At 47.2% G+C, this 20,744-nt stretch overlaps 1 protein-coding gene across 3 annotated transcripts in view; it reads right to left on the reverse strand.

The window, feature by feature from the left end:
- Positions 1–6,395, reverse strand: part of Lrrc16a (leucine rich repeat containing 16A) — a 306,943-nt gene extending 300,548 nt beyond the window's left edge. The window contains exons 1-2 of one of the 3 annotated variants that reach the window (XM_013503829.1): positions 6,078–6,395; positions 1,067–1,164 (exon numbers count right to left, since the gene is read on the reverse strand). In XM_013503829.1, coding sequence (XP_013359283.1) covers positions 1,067–1,164; positions 6,078–6,117 — 138 coding nt within the window. In that variant the 5' untranslated portion in view covers positions 6,118–6,395. The remainder of the gene's footprint in view (positions 1–1,066; positions 1,165–6,077) is intronic. The other 2 variants (XM_013503832.1, XM_005403347.2) reach the window with 2 other exon arrangements.
- Between the last annotated feature and the right edge of the window lie 14,349 nt (positions 6,396–20,744).

Raw genomic sequence — 20,744 nt, forward strand, 5'->3', positions numbered from 1 at the left:
CCAACATGAAAAAAATAAACAAACCGACATGATATGAATTCTTTAAGCTCTTCCATAAGATCTTGTTAAGAAAGTCACATGATCAGCCATAACATCAAAGATAATAAAGTTCACTTAACATCCAACTTCAAACAATGTGAACACAGGCTCTAAGAGATTATCTGAGCCAGGCCCTATGACACATTCTTGTAACTTCAGCTTGGCCGAAGCTGAGGCAAGAGCATTTCAAATTTGAGGCTAGCCCGGACAACTCAGGGAGACTGTCTCAAAATAAAGAAGTCAGGGGAATGTAGGTCCTTGGTAGCACACCTCTGGGTTCAATCTCCAATGCAAAAAAAAAAAAAAAAAAACCACAAACAAGAGAGATCATCTGAATGTACACATTTGCCACAACTTGCAGAAATAAAATTGGAAAACTTTGATTTTTAAAATTTAAATGATCCCCAGTCAGGCGTGGTGGCGTATGCCTGTAATCCTAGCACTCAGGAGGCTGAGGCAAGAGGATCACTATGAGTTCGAGGTCTGCTTGGGCTACAAAGTGAGCTCAGGGCCAGCATGAACTGCATAGTGAGACCCTGTTTCAAAAAAAAAATTTTTTTTAATGATCCTAGTTTTAACTTTCAACGAAAAAGATTTCAGTTAAGGAAAAAACAAAATGATCATCAGGACTTTTGGGGCAAAATGCCAGAAGTCAGATGTCAATATGAACACCTGTAATCCCAGCTGAGGCAGGAGCTTCACTGGCAGTTCAAGCCAGCCTAGGCTACACAGTAAGACCTCGTTTCAAAAACAATAGCAACAACAAAAATAGGAGAAGTAATTCTGCATGGAAATCACACAACCAAAACAATGGAGGAAAATACACTTTTACCCCCTTTTTTTTTGGTCTTTTTGAGACAGGGTCTCACTATGTAGCTCAGGCTGGTCTTGAGCTCACTTTGTACCCCAGGCCGGTTTCAAACTCGCAACAATCCTCCTGCCTCAGCCTCCGGAGTGCTGGGTTGACAGGCGTGCACCACCACACCTGGCTGGCCCCCAATATTTTAACAAAATAAATAACACTTACCAGCACTTTGTTTTCAACTTTGTCTCCCTTAACTTCCAACTTCACTTTCTTCTTCACTGCAATCTTTATCTTCCTGCCAATAACATCCTTTATGCTTTCTGAAAAAAGGAAAAAGTTTCATTATGTTTTGATTAACAAGATAAAAAGTATTAAGGAGGATTTCTCCTTAACTAAGGGAAGTTTCTCTCATTGTTTTTCTGGTCTTTCCTTTATTTGCTTGCTTTAACAAGCTGATAGTGCTCAGCCACTGGAATTTAATCAACAACTACTTTGTGCCTCACACTGTGTGCTCAGATGCTGTAGCAAGGAGAAGAACACCTGACACAACACCAGCCTATGCAAAGCATGGCATAATCGTGCCTGGGGAACACAAGGTAATAAGCTAAAAATGCAACATCGGGTGGTGTGATGGACACTATACTGTACCCAGGCCATAAGCACAATAGGAATTTGTTAATTCTCTCTCCACTAACTTCTGGGCTCCACATTCACCACAACGCGTTCACCACAATGCCACACAAATATCACTTCCTACAAGTGAGTGTCATGAAGGTTAGAGAACACAGCAAAGAACAAGAACTGGACCAAATGATTTAGCCAGAGAAGGCCACTCCCAGCCTTCTGCCCCTCCAAAATGATCACAGCACAGCACACCAAAGAGAGACCAAGCCAATGGCAAAGGAGGGCTCGGGAGAAGGCAGACTTGTAAGAAAACATGGGTGACGGTTGGCAGTGTCCCTCGACCCCAACAAGCACACGGGTCTCAGTGCACCCCACATCAAGCTGATCACCACCTCCTCTGGCCGCCAGTGCAGCTACAGACTTCACTCATCTCCAGCTCCTGTCTCTCAAGAAGCAAGTTAGTCACCAAGTGTCCAAAATCCACCCTAGAAACAGCCGCTGGCCTCTGGGCAGGAGTCTCCACCTTGAGGGGCCTCAGAATATCTCTCACCAGGACTCAGTCCGCGGTGCCTTCCAGCCACAGTGGCACTTTAAACCCCCAAGTCTCCCATGCGTGCCACCCCTGGCCTCGGCCTCGGTCCTTTCAGGGTGAACACAAACCTCATCGCACGCTATTCAAAGTCACATTTTTCAGCCTAACTTCTCAGTACATGGCTACAGACCAAGTCATCCCAGACACTCCATCTCTCCTGCCCCCAAATTTTGTATATATTATTCTCTTTTCTGGGATGCCTTTGCCCTGTTCTCCTTATTAGTTGACTTTTCCTTCAAGAATACAGCTCCCTCTTCTAAGCCCCCATAGCTCTGTGTTCTGCATCGTAATCATTTTGGCCTATCCATATGTTCAACAAATCCATGCGCACAGAAGCACCTCCCAAGTGGCAGGCTTTCTATGAATGCTGCACAGAGATGGTCCCTGCTCTTCCCGGAGTCAAGAGCCTAGCAGACGTCATGCAGAAGAATGAGTGTGTTGTCTACAACAACCTTGTAGTCAGGGTCTACAAGGGAAAAGACTTAATACAGGATGCATAATTTATAGGAATTTTTTTGTCTTTTTGGGACAAGGTCTCACTATGCAGTTCAGGCTGGCCTCGAGCTCACTTTGTAGCCCAGGCTGGCCTCAAACTCACAGCAATCCTCCTCCCTCAGCCTCCCAAGTGCTGGGATTACAGGCTACAGGATTATTTTATAATATTCACCCAAAGAGTCAAATGCAAAAGACTGCAGGAGATCTGTCCACACACTAGAGACCCAAAGAATCAGGTGAGGGCCTGGATCCCACAGCAATGTCCTGCACAAATCCAGCTGAAGACCTAGAGCCCATGACGATATTCTACACAAGACCAACTGGAGGCCTAGAGCCCATGACAATGTCTCACGCAAGTCTGTATCCAGGACCTGCTCTGGGAAGGCCCAAAGGTCAGTGGTAGAAGCTAGAAAGTCTGCGCCAGCGGGCTGACGGATCTGCACTGGAGCCAGAAAGTGAAGTTCAAGGTAAGGACTAGAGCTCCCCAGGAAAGAACCACAGCCATCTTCAGCAATAGTGCGGACCTGAGCTTCTCTGACAATGAGAACTTTATGCTGTTGGCAACAATCTCCAGATGGACTTTCCACACCCAGCACCACGCTGATTCAGTTCAGCTGGGTGTTACAAGTTGACCATCAGTTAATCCACCACAGGGTGCCACTGAATGAATCTGTCACAGGACACAGGATCATGGATTAGGAAACACATAAGGTTTCAGGGAGGGGACCCCTGAACTGAAAACTGAAGGTGTAGAAAACAGATTATTGCTTTCAAAGTGGAGTGTAGAATACAATCCATTCAGACCCAGGAGAAAAACAGAATTATTCCATTTGGAATGTGCATTTCAGTTGATGTTTCAGATTGCTAAAGCATGCCATGCAATCTAACAACTCATTACATGTTTACCGAGGGGTGACAAAGTTTACTCATTGGGGCTATGAACATCTGTATGAAAGTCAAGTGGCACTGAATGGGTAAGGGTAAGGAAAGGGAGGAAAGGACACTCAGCACAGACACAGGCATGAAACTAGGAGAAAGCTCAGCTTCTTCCAGGAGCAGCCCCAGGGGGAAGGTTTGGGGCAAGGGTGCAAGTGGTGGGGGGTCTCAGCACCCGGAGTTCGCAGGGCGGCCACCATCTCACCAGACCTGCAGACAAGCACCGTCTGCTCCCTCACCTCCTAAGAAAGGACTGTGGGAAACGGGCCCCTGAACTGGCCTGAGTACACGGGCACAGCTCTTTGATCACCTTGATGCTCATGGAGCCTGCTGGGGACAGGAATACTAAAGGGCAGCTGTATCCTGGTCACAAGGCCATTTTTGCTGGGGTGTAAGTGGGGACTTGGGAACCAAAGGGTACACGCAGCTCTTTTAAAAATTATGTGTGCCTGAGACAAGACAGAATTCTACTTGGGCAAGAGATGTGCTTAATGCGTACAAAGCAAAAAAAGCAGCACAGCGACTCTTGATGCCAAAACAACAAAATCAGGGTAATGTGGGGAGCAGCTACTGGTGCCCATGGAAACAGAGGCCTGGTTTGGCCCAAACTCCAAAGCAACCTTCCTGCTAAGGCCACCGAATACAGAATCTCTGTGATGCTGAGCTCCACAAGGGTCTGAACCAAGGAAAAGTAAATAAATAAAAGTGCATGTGTGCTCATAAACAGGAAAGAGATTGGGAAGTCATAAACCCAAAGATTAAGTCACTATCGCTGAGTGGTATTACGGGTTCCACCCACTCTTCTTATTCTCAGCATTTGAACTTTTTCTGCAGAGTCTATATTCACTTCACATTCAGAAAGTGACACAGGACACTGCTGAAATGCCTTGGGAGATTCTCAGGAGGGAATGTACAGGCTAAGGTCTTCCCGAGGCCACCATTTTGAACTGACCAGGATGGAATCCTCCTGAGCGGCAGAAATTAGAGAGAAGAACAGGTGTCACCATTCTCCCCTCACCCCAAGCCTAACCAGATCCATACAGGTCTAGAAAAAATTCTTACCAGGCCTCTCATAAAACATGTCACTTGTTGGAGGGAAAGGATAGGCAACACCTAATACAAACTCAAAAATTCCACTTCAAGTTATGGGTCAAAGTGAACTTTTGAAATACACCAACATGTCTATCTTTGAGAGCCATCAATTATAAAGCAGGTACCTTATTTCCACGCATTGTCACCCCTTCTCCTGCAGCTAAGGACAGTAATCACCTCAGCTTGTCAGGAGCAGGCTCAAGGAGGACACAGAAATTAAAGCTCTGCACTCTGGCAGTCCAGGCCACCTTGAAATCTCAGCCTCCATGCTCTCTTCCGGGTGTCCGATGGGAAAAGTCTGGGCCTCCCCAAACAGGATGGGCCGCTTTCCAGGACTGATGCTTTATCTCAAAGACCCACTGCACAGGGCTGAGGGATCTGAGACCAGGAACAGGACTGCCCGGTGCAGAAATACACCCACGTTCCGCGCTCTGTTGAGACTGTTTGAAGGCTTTTCCTCCCCTCTTTTTAATTCAACAAAAGCAGAGACCTCCATACAAACTAGCAACAGCTTCTTCCCATCAAGTTTCACCTTCAGAGTTAGCAGGTACTTCTGAGAGGGCACACACAAATTCCTCCTCAGTATCGTCGCTAAAAGCAACCTAGGGCCACATTCCACGACAGGATGAAGGGGCGCTTCGAACTTCCGCTGGTGGACACCCTTCTGAGCGCCAGGTGTGCGCGGGCCAAAAATGGCCCAGCGGGAATACGGGTCACTGGGGCTGAGAACGGTACACGGCACACCCACAGCACAACCGGGGACACACATACACACACCCAAGCTTCAACGTGGGTTTTCAGAATTCTGTCCCAACCTATTTTAACTCAGCCTTGTAACCCTCTAGATAATTAAGTTAAACCCTAAGACTTAAAAACTAGCTCCCCGCCCCCTCCCCAGGAGCTAAACCTCAAGGGCCTCAGACAATGGGTCACCTTGCATGGGTGTCACACGCCGGTTCCCTAAGCGGTAGGGGTCGGTAGGTTAATCATTATTAAAATAAGGCTTTTATCATTAACCCCCAGTTTCCCGGTCGGAGTTTGCGTCAGCCCGGTAACCCTTTCGCTCCCAGCTCCTGCACCAAGCCACGCCTTACCAGGCAGTCACGGTCCCGGACCTGCGCCCCGGCCCCCAGTGAGCGCCGAGACCCGCACCTCCGCGGGGCGCTCCTGGGGGAAGCACGCCGCGGGCCCCGGACGACCTCCCGAGCTGTCGCCGGTTGTCCCGCTGCCCGCCGGAGTTTCGGGCAGCAGCGGTGAGCGCTGGAAGGGGTCCCCCGGCTCTCAGAACTACCCGGACCGAGGCGGCCCGCGTCCAGCCTGCGCCACCCCGGACCCGCGGGAGCTCCCCACACCGCCCGCGCCTCCCCTCTCGCGACTCGGCTCTGCGGGCATCAGATGCGCGCGAACTTCCCGGCGCCCCCTCCCGCGACCGGGCGCGGGGACCCAGGGACCCGCGGCGGGAGGGAGGGACGCGAACCGCGGCGCCAGTCTCACCTAGCAGCTCCCTGGGGACGTCGGCGCTCTCCTCGGTCATGGTGCCCCTCGGTGCGGGGGTGTCACAGGGCCAACTCCGACTTACGGCTCCCGCCCTTCCCGAGCCCCTTGCGAAGGAGTGGGCCAGAGAAGGGGGGTGGAGATTCGATGTTGCCGCGCCCCCCGCCGCGCCAAAAAAAAAAAAAAAGAGTTGCTAAGACTAGGTGGGTTTGCGGCTGCCGCTGCTACATGTCGCCTCCTCCAGCTCCCGGCGACAGCGCGGGGCACGGGTCCGCGGTCGCCGCGCTGGGTGCACCCCTTGCGCGCCGCACCTACGGCCTAGGTGGAGGCGGAAGGCGCGGGAGGCGGGCCGGGCGGGGGCGCGGGCCTGCCCTGCTCCTTCCCCTCCTCCTCCAGCTCCTCCTCCTCCTCCAGCTCCTCCTCCGGCTCGGCCCCTGCTTCTCCTGCGTCTCCGCCTCACCTCGCGAGAGCCGACCCAGCCTCCGGCCTCCCTGGTACCCGCGGGTCCCCACCCTGGCCGGCGCAGGTCCCTGGCCTGGGGCGCACGCGGGGACGCGCGCAGTGCGGGGCGGCGGCGGGCACCTTCCGCGCCCCCTCCGCCTGCGGAGCCGCAGGAGCCCTGCGCTGGAGAGCGCCCGGGAGCCATCTGCTGGCCGCCGGGGAGCAGAGCCGGGAGGGGGTCCCGACTCCCGGTCCCCACCTGGGAATCGACCCTCGGGACCCGGAGCTGCAGGTCCTGCAGACCTATCTGCCACGGACGCTAGTTCTTTCTGAGACCCTTTAACGCACATTTATTTCCCAGCCCTCCCGAGATGTAGTGTCGTAGCATCAGTTATTAATATTCCGTTTCTGGCGCGCAACAGCAGGACGAAGCTTGTAAACACTGGCCATCTGGTGAGGGGACGCTGGCGCGTGCCCGGCCGGGATCCCCGACCGCCGGGGGCGAACTCGGACTCACGGCGGAGCCTCCCACCATTCGGGCACCCCGGGAGCTTTGGTCCTTCACAAACGCCCGAATAAGCCCGCTGCTAAATCCCATCCTACCTGGTTCTGCTGCCTCCAACTTCCCTGAGCTCCACCCCCTAAGGACGACTTCGGGGCCAATAATAAGTGCGTGTCTGTGTCGCCCGCGGCGGAGAATGCCCTGGCTGTCGAATCCGGTTCGGTTTTTAAAGAACAGAAACAGGAAAGGACAGAGAGGGAATCCAGTGCATGTGGATGTCCAGGTTTTTTGTTTTGGTTCGATATTTTGGGGTTTTTGTTTGTTTAGTGTTTTGTGTATGTGTGTGTGTGTGTGTGTGTGTGTGTGTGTGTGTGTATGGTGTTTTGTTTTGTTCGGCTTTTTGAGGCAAGGTCTCGCTATGCAGTTCACGCTGACCTTGAACTCGCAGCTATCTTCCTGCCTCAGCCTCCCTAGTGCTGAGATTACAGGCGTGCGCCACCTCGCCTGGCATATCTGTCCCATTTTAAACACCGCAGGCGACCAGAACTTCCCTCAGAGGAATCTTCAGCCTCTGAGCTGGACTTTAGCTTTAGGGCATTTACTAACCAGGCACTTCCAGTCCCTGACCTCCCCCACCCCCATTCCAAGTGGGCTAGCTCTTGGCTTCCTGCCTCCTCGAAACGTTCTCCTGTCCTTACCTGTGTTCGCAAACCCATTCCTAGTGTTCTTTCTGTTCAAAAAAATGTACAGGGGTTTTCAGCGCACTGTGAACCCTGAGCCAGCAGATTGCCTAAAACACTTTCTTATAAACCCAAACCTAGGGTGCTTTGTTTTTTCATTGCCTGTGTGTTTATCTAGTTTTACTATTCAACTCTTGAATCTTTCCTTGAGTTTGGGTTTTGAGGTCAAAATGTGAAGGCATAAGAGGTGTGTGTGTGTGTTTTTGTGTTGCTAGGAATGAAGCCTAGGGCTTTGCCGGTGCTAGACAAGTGCTGTACCCCTGAGCTCCTCCCACTGCCTCAAAGACCCTTATGTAAAGATAATCAACATTTGTTAACTCACTTAGAGCTTTGGATCTCAGGTTCCTAACCATTTGTTTCAGAAATTGGCAATCTCTTTGTTATATATTTCCTCCATACATGAAATATCGTTCTTTTTCCTTCTGCAATAAATGGGAATTAACACCCTCAAACTATCTTCAAATGTGTGTGTTTAAGCAGACTTTTCTGGCACAAACCAGTGAACTTTCAAAAAGAGCCCTAAAGGTTCCAAACCATGTGGTAACTTGTGAAAATGAGAACAAAAGATTTTTTTCTCCCCTTCTGGCCTGAGGTTGTGGAAAGGATAAAGGGAAGGCTGTGTGGCAGCCCTGTAATTCAGGATTCCTTGGCTTCTGCTAAAGGAGCTGAGGGCTCAGTAAAAGAATCCTTTTCACTACAGCGAGGTCCTGATTGGCTCATGCTGCTCTGAAGAGGTGGTGAGTTCCATACGTCTACTTCACAGCCTCCACACATGATCTCCTGCTTTTGGAAATGATAGCCACTTACTTCTTGGGTGCAAAACCCAACGATGCTTCGGAACAGCTAGTGGATAGCTTAAAGGAGCACTGTTCCAAGCTCTACGAACCAGCCAGCAGCCGTGCTGGCAAGCATGGGCAGCCACAGCACTGCACAGACGTGGTGCCCACTTAGAATGCAGCTTACACTGGGCAGAGTGCACCCCTTGGAAAAAATCTGCTGGGCCATCGCTCCTCATGCTGCAGAAACAAATCTTTAGTGTACCTGGCCTCCACTTCCACACTTTGAAATTCATTGCTTCTCTGACAATCTTGAAACAAAGTGACCAAACTACTGCATGAACCTGGATGTCACCAAGTGAGTTCAATCCCATACTGAACTGCATAGTGAGACTCCATCTCAAAAAGACAAAAAAAAAAAGTCTTTTTTTGCCAGCTTTGAGTCCCCATAGGTGTCACATCTGGTGAGCAAGTGCCACTCCTCTGCTGTCTCAGTAGCCCACGGGATCCTAAAACTCAGTCCAAAAAAGAAATAGAGAGACAAGTACCGCTTCCGGCTCAACGCCACAGTTAATGTCCTGTCCGGGGAAACTTGGACACTATGGCGCGCTATGCCGCACTGTGACGTCCAGGGGTGGACAGTGAGCCGCTGCTCTGACACGCCCCGCCGCCACTCTGCTGGAAGGCAGTTCCTGCGACCCTTAAACCCAGTTGGTAAAGAACTAAAGAAGCAGTTTAAAATAAAAGAAGACAGTTTATTTGAAGAAGGGGAAGGAGGAAGAGAGAGGTGACAGGCAGCTACCCGGAAGTGTAGGGAGATTTGGAAAGTGAAATGCTCCTGGATTTCGCCTACAGCTCCTTGAGATCCTGGAATCTAATTGGCTCCCTGGCCTGTCTTTCATCCCAACCTTGGCTTTCTTCTGACCAGGTGACCTTGTCCCTGTCCTCATGGCAGGTAAGATTATGAGCTGGGGCCTTAGGACAGTTAATTTAGGTTTAAGGATTAGATAAAAGGAAAGTGCCATTTTTAGGGACCTTTCTAGTTCTGAGTTCTTCACCTTTGTCTTCCTAATTGCTTGAGTTTAGCTGCCTTTGTCTTTTAATTCCTCAGGGTCCAGCTGCCTTTGCCCTTCTAATTGCTGGAGTCTGGCTGCAGAGGTCAAAACTGCCTTATTAATTTTTAATAAAGCTCAGTGAGGCCGTCTTCATCCTATCCTTTTCCTACCTACAGTGCCCCCGTCCCTACATTCTTTCCTCTGAGACAACCATCCAACTGCTGTTGGAGAAGAGGGTGATGACTCATCTGACTTCTTTGAGCTAAATGGGGTTGTAGTTGGGGAACAGCAGATGGAAATCTTTAGCAGAAACGTTCGCCTAATGGGCTTCGGCACAAGTCTGGCACCTTTACAGTGGGTTTTGTCTGTGTGACCATTTGGTTTGGCAGCCTCTAGGCAAGAAAAAACAAGCTTTACCAAGAGATTAATGCACATGACCAAAACATGAGCAATAGAATGGAAAGGCAGGTTGGAATAGCAATGGTAACCAGCTCACCCTCAGAACTGTCAGCAGGGGTCACTGAGCAAAGACCCCTTCTATATGTCTAGACTATATCATTATTATTCATATATATCAGGCCACGTCCTTTTGTTGCGGGGTGTTCAAGACAAAGTTAAGGTGAGACCTTTGTCAAGCATAATTTACTTTCTGATACATCAAGGTCAGTGAAGTTTCCTCAGGCATTCCTTCAGGAGCCATCATCAGAGCCTTTTAGTTTAGTTCTTCCTGTGAGATGTGTCATCTACTTAGACAGGCCACAGTTTGTGGTAGACCACATGGCACCCTTTGGAAGCATGGGAACATTTTTCCCTTTAGTGACCCTTCTTCTAGCATGATACATGCTGGTGACTACTGCCTTCTGGAAGTCCAACAATCTCCTTGCTTGGGAGGTTGGGTGACTCAAAGTTGTAGACTCCTGTAGAAAGGACCCATATGAGGCTGGGGATTTAGCTCAGCAGCAAAGTGCCTGCCTGGCAAGCGCAAGGTCGTGAGTTCGGTTCCCGGTACCAAAGAAAAACCAAAAAAAAAAAAAAAAAGAAAGAAAGGACCCATATGTCCTGGGTCTTTGTAGACCTTGGAGGGCCAGGGCCAAAATATTGGCCAGCTTCTTAGCTCATGATCTTTTTGTTTTGGTCTCCCAACTCTCAGTTGTTGAACAGCCAATAAGAGAAGATTGGTTACATCAGTGGTATAGTGGAAGCAGTTAATTTCATTATTTTATCTAGATACCCAACCTATAAAATTTTTTCCATGTGGGGGATATAGCTCAGTTGCACAACATCTGCCTTGCAAGTGTGAGGTCCTGAGTTCAATTTCCAGTACCAAAAAAAGAATTTTTTTCCCTCTGAGCAGGTGCCCCTAACTGTGTGAAGGGGCAAAGTGCAATGATCCCTCTGGCTACTTCCAACTGGAAGTGGTCAGAGTTTTGGTTGGATATATACTCTAGAGGATCTAATCTAGAAGCCTTTAGTAGACATCAACTATTTTCACCTTGGGTAGGCAAATAGCTTTAAGTATGAAGGAGATAAAGACAAAGAATCAGTTAAACACATATGGGTCAAACAATAAGATCAGCAAGACTATTATTGTTTTTTTGTTTTGTTTTGTTTTTCAGGTACTGGGAATCAAACTCATGACCTTGCGCTTGCCAGGCAGGCACTGTGCTGCTGAACTAAATCCCCAGCCCCAAGACTATTAATATGGCCAAAATATTTTCACCAGGAAGAGCCAGTGATGGCCTCCCACAAAGAAGGTAAAGGGAAAGTCCAGGGAGCTTCACAATCTGACATGACATGCCGTTACCCTAGAACAGCCAGTGAGATGTTAGCAGAAGCATCAGGAATGTACACAGTATTCAGCTTTTGCAATTGTACAAGATCCTCCTTAAGCTGCTGTTAGGATGTCTAAAGCCTGGGTCTCCTTCAGAAGCTGGTAAAGAGGCCTGGCCTTTTGAGCATATCCTGGAATCCAAATTCTGCAAAACCAAGTCACCCCTGGAAAGGCTCTCACCTGTTTGACATGTTTTGGCAAAGGGAAGGCCAAAATGGGCTGGATTCTCTCTAAACTTAGTGTTCTTTTTCCCTGAGAAAGGAGCAGCCCTAAATAGGTGACCTGGAACAATTAATGTCCAATCTTTAATTTTTTTTTTTTTTTTGGTTTTTCTCCGGTACCGGGAACCGAACTCCAATCTTTAATTTTTAGTGTGACATTGTCTGGACTGTTCAGTGCTTGAGCATCACTAAGTATAGTGACACCTACATAACATACACATCACATAAGCTTTGAGAAAAAAAAATTATCATTTGGCTGGTAGTCTCATGTTGGCTTGACATGTACCTCTTACATCAAATAAAGATAAAGGTCGATATCTGAGTTTAAAGGAAAAAAATCACCATAAGCAGCCATAGTTTTATATCTTTGAAAACCTGTACACCTGGAAGACATGAATGAATACATTTAGTACACCATGGAATCTGCAATAATGAATGTCATAGCTAAATGGAAACCTTTGTCCTTTAGTTTTGTACCCAGAGCATCTTTAAATAAGAAAACCTGCTGGACGTGGTGGCGCATGCCTGTAATCTCAGCACTCCGGAGGCTGAGGGAGGAGGATCATTGAGAGTTTGAAACCAGCCTGGGCTACAAAGTGAGCTCAAGGTCAACCTGAACTGCATAGTGAGGCCCTGTCGCAAAAAGACAAAAAAAAAAAGAAAAAAAAGAAAACCTTATTGTTCAACCCACAGAGAACCCTTTGATGATAACCAATATAAACATATTACAATAACATATTTAGCAATGTTCTTTGGGGTATGCTTCCCATAAGGCTATTGAAATCACTAGGGAGAGACAGGTGTGGTGGCACACATCTGTAATCCCAGCACTTGGGAGGCTGAGGCAGGAGGATCATTAGGAGTTCAAGACCAGCCTGGGCTACAAAGTGAGCTCAAGCCCAGCCTGAACTGCATAGCAAAACATTGTCTCAAAAAAAAAAAAAAAAAAAATCACTGGGGATTCCATTAGTGGACAAAGGCCAGAATAATTGTTTTCCAAGTAGGTGCTCCTTTACTCAGCAAGGAAAGTCTTGTCCAGCAGTTTTCCTAAGCCTAAGGGTTTTCCATGTAGTTGTATTAGCAAATTTTTCAGACGATCTATGAGAATTAGATCGTAACAATTAACAATTATTTTTGACCAATAAGGACTCCCAAATTATTGTACACAGACAACAATAGGCACTGTGTCTGTAAAACCAGTCTCAATATCACTTTTAATTGGCTGATAAATATTTTATTTATTTTTTCATAAATATTTTAACCTATAAAAACTTTCCATGAAAATCTCAAAAAGCAAAAAGGAGAAAAGAAATTGTTGAGGTCAAACAAAACAGCTGTAGGCATTGTGACCAGTCTTTAGCTCCAAACTGGACAGGCAGATGGACAACCACACAAAAGACAATCGTTTCTAAACCAGAGTGAACTCCAGTGTACTTGGCCATGACCTTTTTATGAATGAGGCACAACTATTCTTTTATGATATAACCCGTATCTGAAGCTCCTCTGTTCTTTCCCTCTCTGTGCCTGTGTAAGGAAAAACATGAAAAAAAGCCTCTCTGGGTTATGTTCTCACCTGGCTGGATGCCCAAGGTTGGGTCCCTCCCTGCTCAGATAAGGTGTGGAGATGAGTCCCAAAGGAGCTAACTGGGAAGGGTCAGTAGAACACTGAGACACCCACTTGGGGTAAGTTTTAAGACTAATGAATGGCTGAATATAAGCCTTTTTTTTTTTTTTTTGGCAAAACAGATTGGTAGATGATATTGAAATTTACACTGTCCCCCACAACTTGGCCATCAAGGGATACCCTGAGCAAGCTCTACTACAGTAAAAAGTCCAGGTCTTTTTTTGTTAAACTCTGGGAATTTAATACTTTTTATATATTTGCTTAAGAAGACATTCTAGGGGCTATCTGATGGTTCAGCCCCCATGTAAGAGAAAGATGGAATGTGAGGGTCTCTTTTACACCCAGTGGAGTGCAAAAGTGTTTCTGATTCTGAAATGGGGAAGAAAGTCCGTTTAGATTCATCCTATCCTGTTATAACCTTTTACCTAGGACATCTCTCCTATCTAGTGGGGAAGAAAGCCTGTCTGGGACTCAACCTGTATAGTGCTCTACCCAGGACATCTCTCCTCAGGAAGTCCAAGTGCAGCCTTGACTCCTGCACTGGCCCCTTACCCTTGTCAGGACTTATCCACCTTAGCCATGTATGGACTCAGTGCCCCAACTGAGTCTCTCTTTGAGGACTTGGACCAGAGCCTTTGTAATCCCTCTTCTGTCCCTAGTAACAATGTCTGCTATGTCTCAAATGCAGAGAGCTCCCAGAAGGTTCTTTCTTGTAAGAGGGCTAAGGTAGCTGGTAGAGCCAGATTCCAAGATGAATGGGGGCGGTCTTTGTACCATATAATCTGAGACACTATGGCCTGCCACGACAATCTAATGACAGCCTGGGGTCTTGACCTATTCTTTAATTTTATCCCAAGACCCTGAATCAAGAAGCTCTAAAATATAGAGGAAGAATAGGTCCCCCCAACGCTGTTCTCTATATAGATTTAAAGTTTTCTCAAGGTATCTAACCAATTTGTTAGGGATAGTGGGTTGGTGACAGAACAAATGGAAAGTGTGTGTGGGGGGTTAACTAGGGCATTGTTTTAATGGCCCAATCGTTCCTGAGTGGACAGTGACAAACAGGAGGAGCTGTACTGGAGAATCCTAGCCTGAGGAGGAGGATCCCCTCTAGGGATAGAGACAGCTAACGGTCCAGAAGAAATCTGAGCCCTAGGACAAAGACGTCTCCAGGATACTTCGGATTTCTATCTAGTCACCAAGGCACTTTCCCTGTCTAGCAGCACAGACTAAGCTTCACTCAAGCCACTTGAGAAACACAGATTAAAGTCTGTATCCACTGTCTAACAATCACAGATTACCTGTTAGTAAAGGCCCATTTATCAGTTTTTCCTCCCCGCACATATAAGAGCCAGACCTAGAAGGGGAGGAGAGAACAAGGAGGATGGAGTCTTTTCTGAAAGTAGGAAAGCAAGAGAAAGAGTGACTTACTGGACTCCTAGGTGTAAATCTATAGACCACTAAGTCCCACCAGTGGTGTCACCCACCCCTTGATTAGCCACTTGTATCTGCACAGCTACTTGTATCTGCACAGCTTGGCACATGATCCCAGCCACCCAAGAGAGGGAGCCATGGCTCTCAAATGGACTGAGCCTGTGTTCTTTGGTTCAGAAAAGGTGATGAAAAAGCAGCTCAGAAATCCTATCTTTTTGCCCGGGGGAGTGATGCATACCTATAACCCCAGCCCTCAGGAGGCTGAAGCAGGAGGATTGTCATTAGCTCAATACCATGCTGGTCCACATAATGGAGCCCCATCCTTAAAGAAAGAAAGAAAGAAGAAAGAAAGAAAGAAAGAAAGAAAGAAAGAAAGAAAGAAAGAAAGAAAGAAAGAAAGAAAAGAAAGAAAGAAAATCCTTCCTTTAAACTGCATGCGTTTTGCTCTGTAAGCGTGCTGCTTATGGAAATCTCTCCCTCTAGTGCCACCTAGAGGTCTGTTCTTTCCACTGGCTCTCAGGTTCAGTCTTTTGTCCCCAATGGACAGAGACTGTGCTCAGAACAAAAAGGACGGGTCGTGTCCTCAGGTTTCCTCCTGGGCAAGCAAGATTCCAACACCTCATCTGCCCAGAGATGGGGTATGCGTTCCTCACCTGAAATGACATTTCTATCCTTGGCATTTTTGTGAAGAAGCACTCACTTTTCTATGGACTCAACTTGAGTCCCAGTTGTTGGAAAGGAGGGAAACGGTGAAACCTTTTAGGCTTCCTCCTTCTCTAAGCATTGGCAGAAACATGCCTCCAAAAGAAGGGAAAGTGCAAAGTGGCAGGAGAAGGGTGTGCTGTAGGCAGCTGAGTTAGCTAGAAATGTTACAGGCAGTCAGACAGGGCCAGGCCCATGAAGGAGCCAATATGGAAGACAAGATACCTTGTGAATGGAGATGTATTTGCTTTGGGCCAGATCTCAAGACAAAAGGTTAAACAGGGGCTGGGGATTAAGTTCAGCAGCACAGCGCCTGCCTGGCAAGCGCAAGGTCATGAGTTCAATTCCTGGTACCAGAGAAAAAATTTTTAAAAATTAAAAAAATAAAAGATTAAACAAATGTACCCACATACCTCCCTAAGGATGGACATCAGGGATTGATATTCTAAATAGGTAGCCATCACCTTGAAAAAGCCAGGAAGAGCCACTAGCCCAACCCCCTACAGGAAAAGCCCCTGTTCTGTATTCATACCTGCTCACTATGTGACTCACTTCCCCATTTGTGACTCACCTCCCCCTTTGATCCCAATTTAATCAATTTTACCTGAGCATTTATACTTGTAATCTTACGGGCTGGCCATAGTTTTGTCCCACCGCATGCCCACCTTGCGATTTCCCACTTTTCCCCACCTTGGACCCGCCTCACCTGGTGGTTTTGCTCTATAAAGTCCCTAAAAATGGGTTCACTTGGCCCCCTTTTGTCCCTGTCTCAGACAGAAGCTTTCTTTTCCTCAATAAATATTTTCTGCTCTTAACCTCAGTTGTTCCTAGAATTCATTCAGTTTCAGAGAACACGAACTCGACCCAGATATCTTTGAGGTTGGGAGTTTCTTTCCCTTATATCACTTGGAATAAAAGACTGGCAAAAAAAGACTGTTTCTTTTCACCAGCAGAGGATCAAACTGGAGAGGGAACAGGCAGTACAGGCTCGACATCCCTCTCTGGGATATAGAGGGGGGATCGGGCCAGACAGTCTCGGTAAAACCTGTCCTCCTAGTCTTAAAAATGGCTGGAAGGCAGTTGGAGTCCCGTGATTAATAGGCATGTATATTTCCTGCATATAAACTAGGTTTCATAAATAAACCCATTTTACAGCATTTCACAAGTTCGCATCTGGGTTAGCAACAGAGTCCACTAGGGGGCGCGCTGACATTACTTTTTGGCTGCAGTCCCAAACACAACAGAGTAGCCCATGAGGGCTCAGTGGAAACGGAAATGCGTACTTTTTGAAACTTAAGATTCCTGTATCCCACCTCATATAAGGCCAGCCTTAGAGGGTTGGTCTCAGCTAATCTGTAAGAAAAAAACCCAGGGCTGATCACTTAGGTACCAAGTTACCTTCTTTTGAGCAGGGCGTGGTGGCGCACCCCTGTAATCCCAGCACTCAGGAGGCTGAGGTAGGAGGATCGTTGCGAGTTCGAAGCCCAGCCTGAACTGCCTTATTAATTTTTAATAAAGCTCAGTGAGGCCGTCTTCATCCTGTCTTTTTCCTACCTACATTGCCTACAAAGTGAGTTCAAGCCCAGCCTGAACTTAATAGTGAAACACTGTCTCAAAAAGACAAAAAAAAAAGTCTTTTTTTTGCCAGCTTTAAGTCCCCATGGATGTCGCATCTGGTGAGCAAGCGCCACTCCTCTGCCGTCTCAGTAGCCCACGGGATCCTAAAACTCAGTCCAAAAAAGAAATAGAGAGACAAGTACCACTTCCGGCTCAACTCCACAGTTAATGTCCTGTCCGGGGAGGCTTGGACACTATGGCGCGCTATGCCGCACTGTGACGTCCAGGGGTGGACAGTGAGCCGCTGCTCTGACACGCCCCGCCGCCGCTCTGCGGGAGTGCAGCTCCTGCGACCCTAAACCCAGTTGGTAAAGAACTAAAGAAGCAGTTTAAAATAAAAGAAGACAATTTATTTGAAGAAGGGAAAGCGGGGAGAGAGATGACAGGCAGCTACCCCGGAGGTGTAGGGCGATTTGGAAACGGAAATGCTGCTTCTGGCCTACAGCTCCTTTTATTGAGATCCTTGGCCCACGTAGGCTCCTGCAACCTGACTGGCTTCCTGATTTGTATTTTAGCCCAACCTTGGACTTTTACCTGACCAGGTGACCTTGTCCCTGTCCTCGTGGAGGGTAAGATTATGGAGGGCTTAAGGACAGTTAGTTTAGGTGAAAGGAAAGTTTGCCATTCTTATGCTGAGCCCACAACCTGGGAATTTCCCCGTCCCCAGTTCTCCGCCTTTGTCTTCCTAATTGCTTGAGTTTAGCTGCCTTTGTCTTTCTAATTCCTCAGGGTCCAGCTGCCTTTGCCCTTCTAATTGCTGGAGTCTGGCTGCAGAGGTCAAAACTGCCTTATTAATTTTTAATAAAGCTCAGCGAGGCCGTCTTCATCCTGCCTTTTTCCTACCTACAGTGCCTCCTGTCTGTACATGAACAATATTTCAGGTCTGGTTTTGTATTTCGTTTTTTTGGACTGGGGATGGAAACTAGAGCCTTGCACATGCTAGGCACGCTGTATCTCTGCTCTTCACCCCAGCTTTCCCCCAGTAGCGACTCAAAGACCAACAACCCACTCCCCAAAGCTACCGTTAGTTAAGGGCCGTCTCACCGAAGCAGTGCTCAGTTGGGTACCATGGAGCTTTCAGAAAGTCGTCGTACAAACCAAGCTTGAGAGCAATTTGGGGAAAACTTAGCTCACTTAGATTAGAAAATATTGGGGAGGAAATGGCTATTGATACTCCTTTAAAGTAGTTATGTTATAGGTAGCTAGTTAGATAGAAATATTATAGGCAGGCAGACAGGGCCAGGCCCTCGAAAGAGCTAACAAGAAGGACAGGATAAGATACCTGCGGGCCAGACCTCAAGACAAAGGACTAAACAAATGCACCCACACACCTCTCTAGGGATGGACATCAGGGACTGATATTCTAAATAGGTAGCCAACGCCTTCAAGAGTCACTGACCCAACCCCTTACAGGAAAAGCCCCTGTTCTGTGTTCGTGGCTGCTTGCTATGTGACTTGCTTCCCTATTTGATCCCAATTTAATCAATTTTACCTGAACAATTCTTATTGGCTGACCATGTTTTGTCCATTTTCCCCCTACCTTGGACCCACCTCACCTCGTGGTCTTGCTCTATAAAAGTCCCTAGAAAAGACAGAGTCGGGGGGAACCCACTCGGGCCCCCTTCTGTCCCTCTCTTGGACGGAAGCTTTCTTTCCCTCAGTAAATATATTCTGCTCTTAACCTCCTTTGTTCCTAAAATTCATTCTTTGGTTTTAGAGAACAAGAGCTCATCCCAGATATCGTTCAGGTTGGGAGCTTTTATTTTCCTATATTAGTTACAAATGAGATTATATGAGTTCTGAGTTTTGCTTGAAAATGGTCCTTTTTTTTGTTGTACCAGGAATTGAACTCAGGACCTCGCGCTTGTGAGGCAGGCGCTTATCCCCGGCCCCTTGAAAACAGTCCTTAAGGGATGTTGGAGGGTAGCAGTGAACAGGGGCATAGATGAAGCTGATACAGGGGAACGAAACTCCCAACCTGAGCAATATATGGGACGAATTTGTGTTCTCTAAAATCGAAGAATGAGTTTTAGAAACAATGGAGGTTAAGAGCAGAATATATTTACTGAGGGAAAGAAAGCTTCTGTCCAAGAGAGGGACAGAAGGGGGCCCAAGTGGGTTGCCAAGGATCTTGCCCTTCCCAGGGATTTTACAGAGCAAACCCGCAAGGTGAGGCGGGTCCAAGATAAGAGGAAAATGGGAAGTTAGGAGGTGGGACAAAACTATGGCCAGCCAATAAGATTACTCGTCTCAAAAAAGCAACTAACCAACCGACCAACCAACCAGCCAACCAACCAGCCAGCCAACCAGCCAGCCAAACAAACAAACTTGTTCACCACGAGGGGGAGTCAGCCTAGGAATTGTTGTTTTTTTTTTTTTCCCTGTACAGGGAATTAAACTCAGGACCTCGAGCTGGCCAGCCAGGCGCTGTGTCCCTAAGCTGTGTCCTGAGCTACAACCTGTTAATGCTGCAGAGAAACTGTACTAAAATGAACCTTGGTCTGGATTTCTCATGCTCCAGTTTCAATCTTTAATTAAGAAGTGTGTGAATTTGAGCAAGTCACTCCACAACTCGGAGCCTCTTTCCTCACACTCGCTGTGATTTATTCTTTCCTCCCTCCTCCTTCCCTCCCGATTTTTCCTTCTTTCAGTAGTACTGGGCATTGAGTCCATAATCTCATGCATGCTGGGTAAGTATTCTATCAGTGAGCAACACTTGCAGCCCTTTTTAATTTTTATCTATTTACTTATTTATTTGTTTTGTCTTTTTGAGACAGGGTCTCGCTGTGCAGTTCAGGCTGCCCTTGAGCTCACTTTGTAGCACAGGATGGTCTCGAACTCACAATGATCCCCCTGCTTCAGCCTCCAAAGTGCTGGGAATACAGGCATGCGCCATCATGCCAGGCCTAATTTTTATTTTTGAGACAGGATCTAATTAAACTGCCCAGGATGGCCTGGAATTTTCGATCCTCCTGCTTCAGTCTCCAGGGTGCGGAGATTACAGATTTACACCATCCCCCAGCTCCTTTCCAACCTAAGGAGCACCCAGGGACCACAGATATACAAACTCTTATTTCCTTACTTGTTAGTGGTCATTTGTGTTTGGATACAGCAGCAATTTAATAGCAGCTTTTGCATTTCTATTAAAATGGAGTTAGGAGCATGATGTTAATTGCCTAGCCCATTATAATATGCATCCTGATTTCACTAACATTAAAATAAGAAAGTGCTTCTATGACCCAAGACAATACAATGTATATATTTACTGGAACTTGAACTCAGAACCTTGTGCTTGCCAGGCAGGTGCTGTGCCACTGAGCTAAACCCCTGGCCCTAGCACAATGTATATATCGATGCTTACAGTGGTACAGGGGAAACACTAGATGTCAAATACACTGGGAGTTCATGTTCCCGGAGTTCAAGAATGAATTCTAAGAAGCAAAGGAGGTTAAGAGTAGGAAAACTGGAGAATAGGAATGGGGAATGGGGAATAGAATAGCTCCTGAGTGACAGAGGGGTCCTGAATAGATTACCAACGAGCCCATCTCTCAAAGGAAATTTTATAGAGCAAAATCATGAGACAGGTACAACGTGGGTCAAAATTATGATCAACCAATAAGATTGCAAGTATGAGTACTTAGAAAATATTGATTCAGTGGTACAAGGGTACAGCAGTGACATCATTAACCTTGCTCAATAATATTGGTCTTTAATCTTAGCAGTC

This window comes from Chinchilla lanigera, unplaced genomic scaffold (genome assembly GCF_000276665.1).
Source record: "Chinchilla lanigera isolate Chin_1 unplaced genomic scaffold, ChiLan1.0 scaffold00082, whole genome shotgun sequence".
Lineage (NCBI taxonomy): Eukaryota > Metazoa > Chordata > Mammalia > Rodentia > Chinchillidae > Chinchilla > Chinchilla lanigera.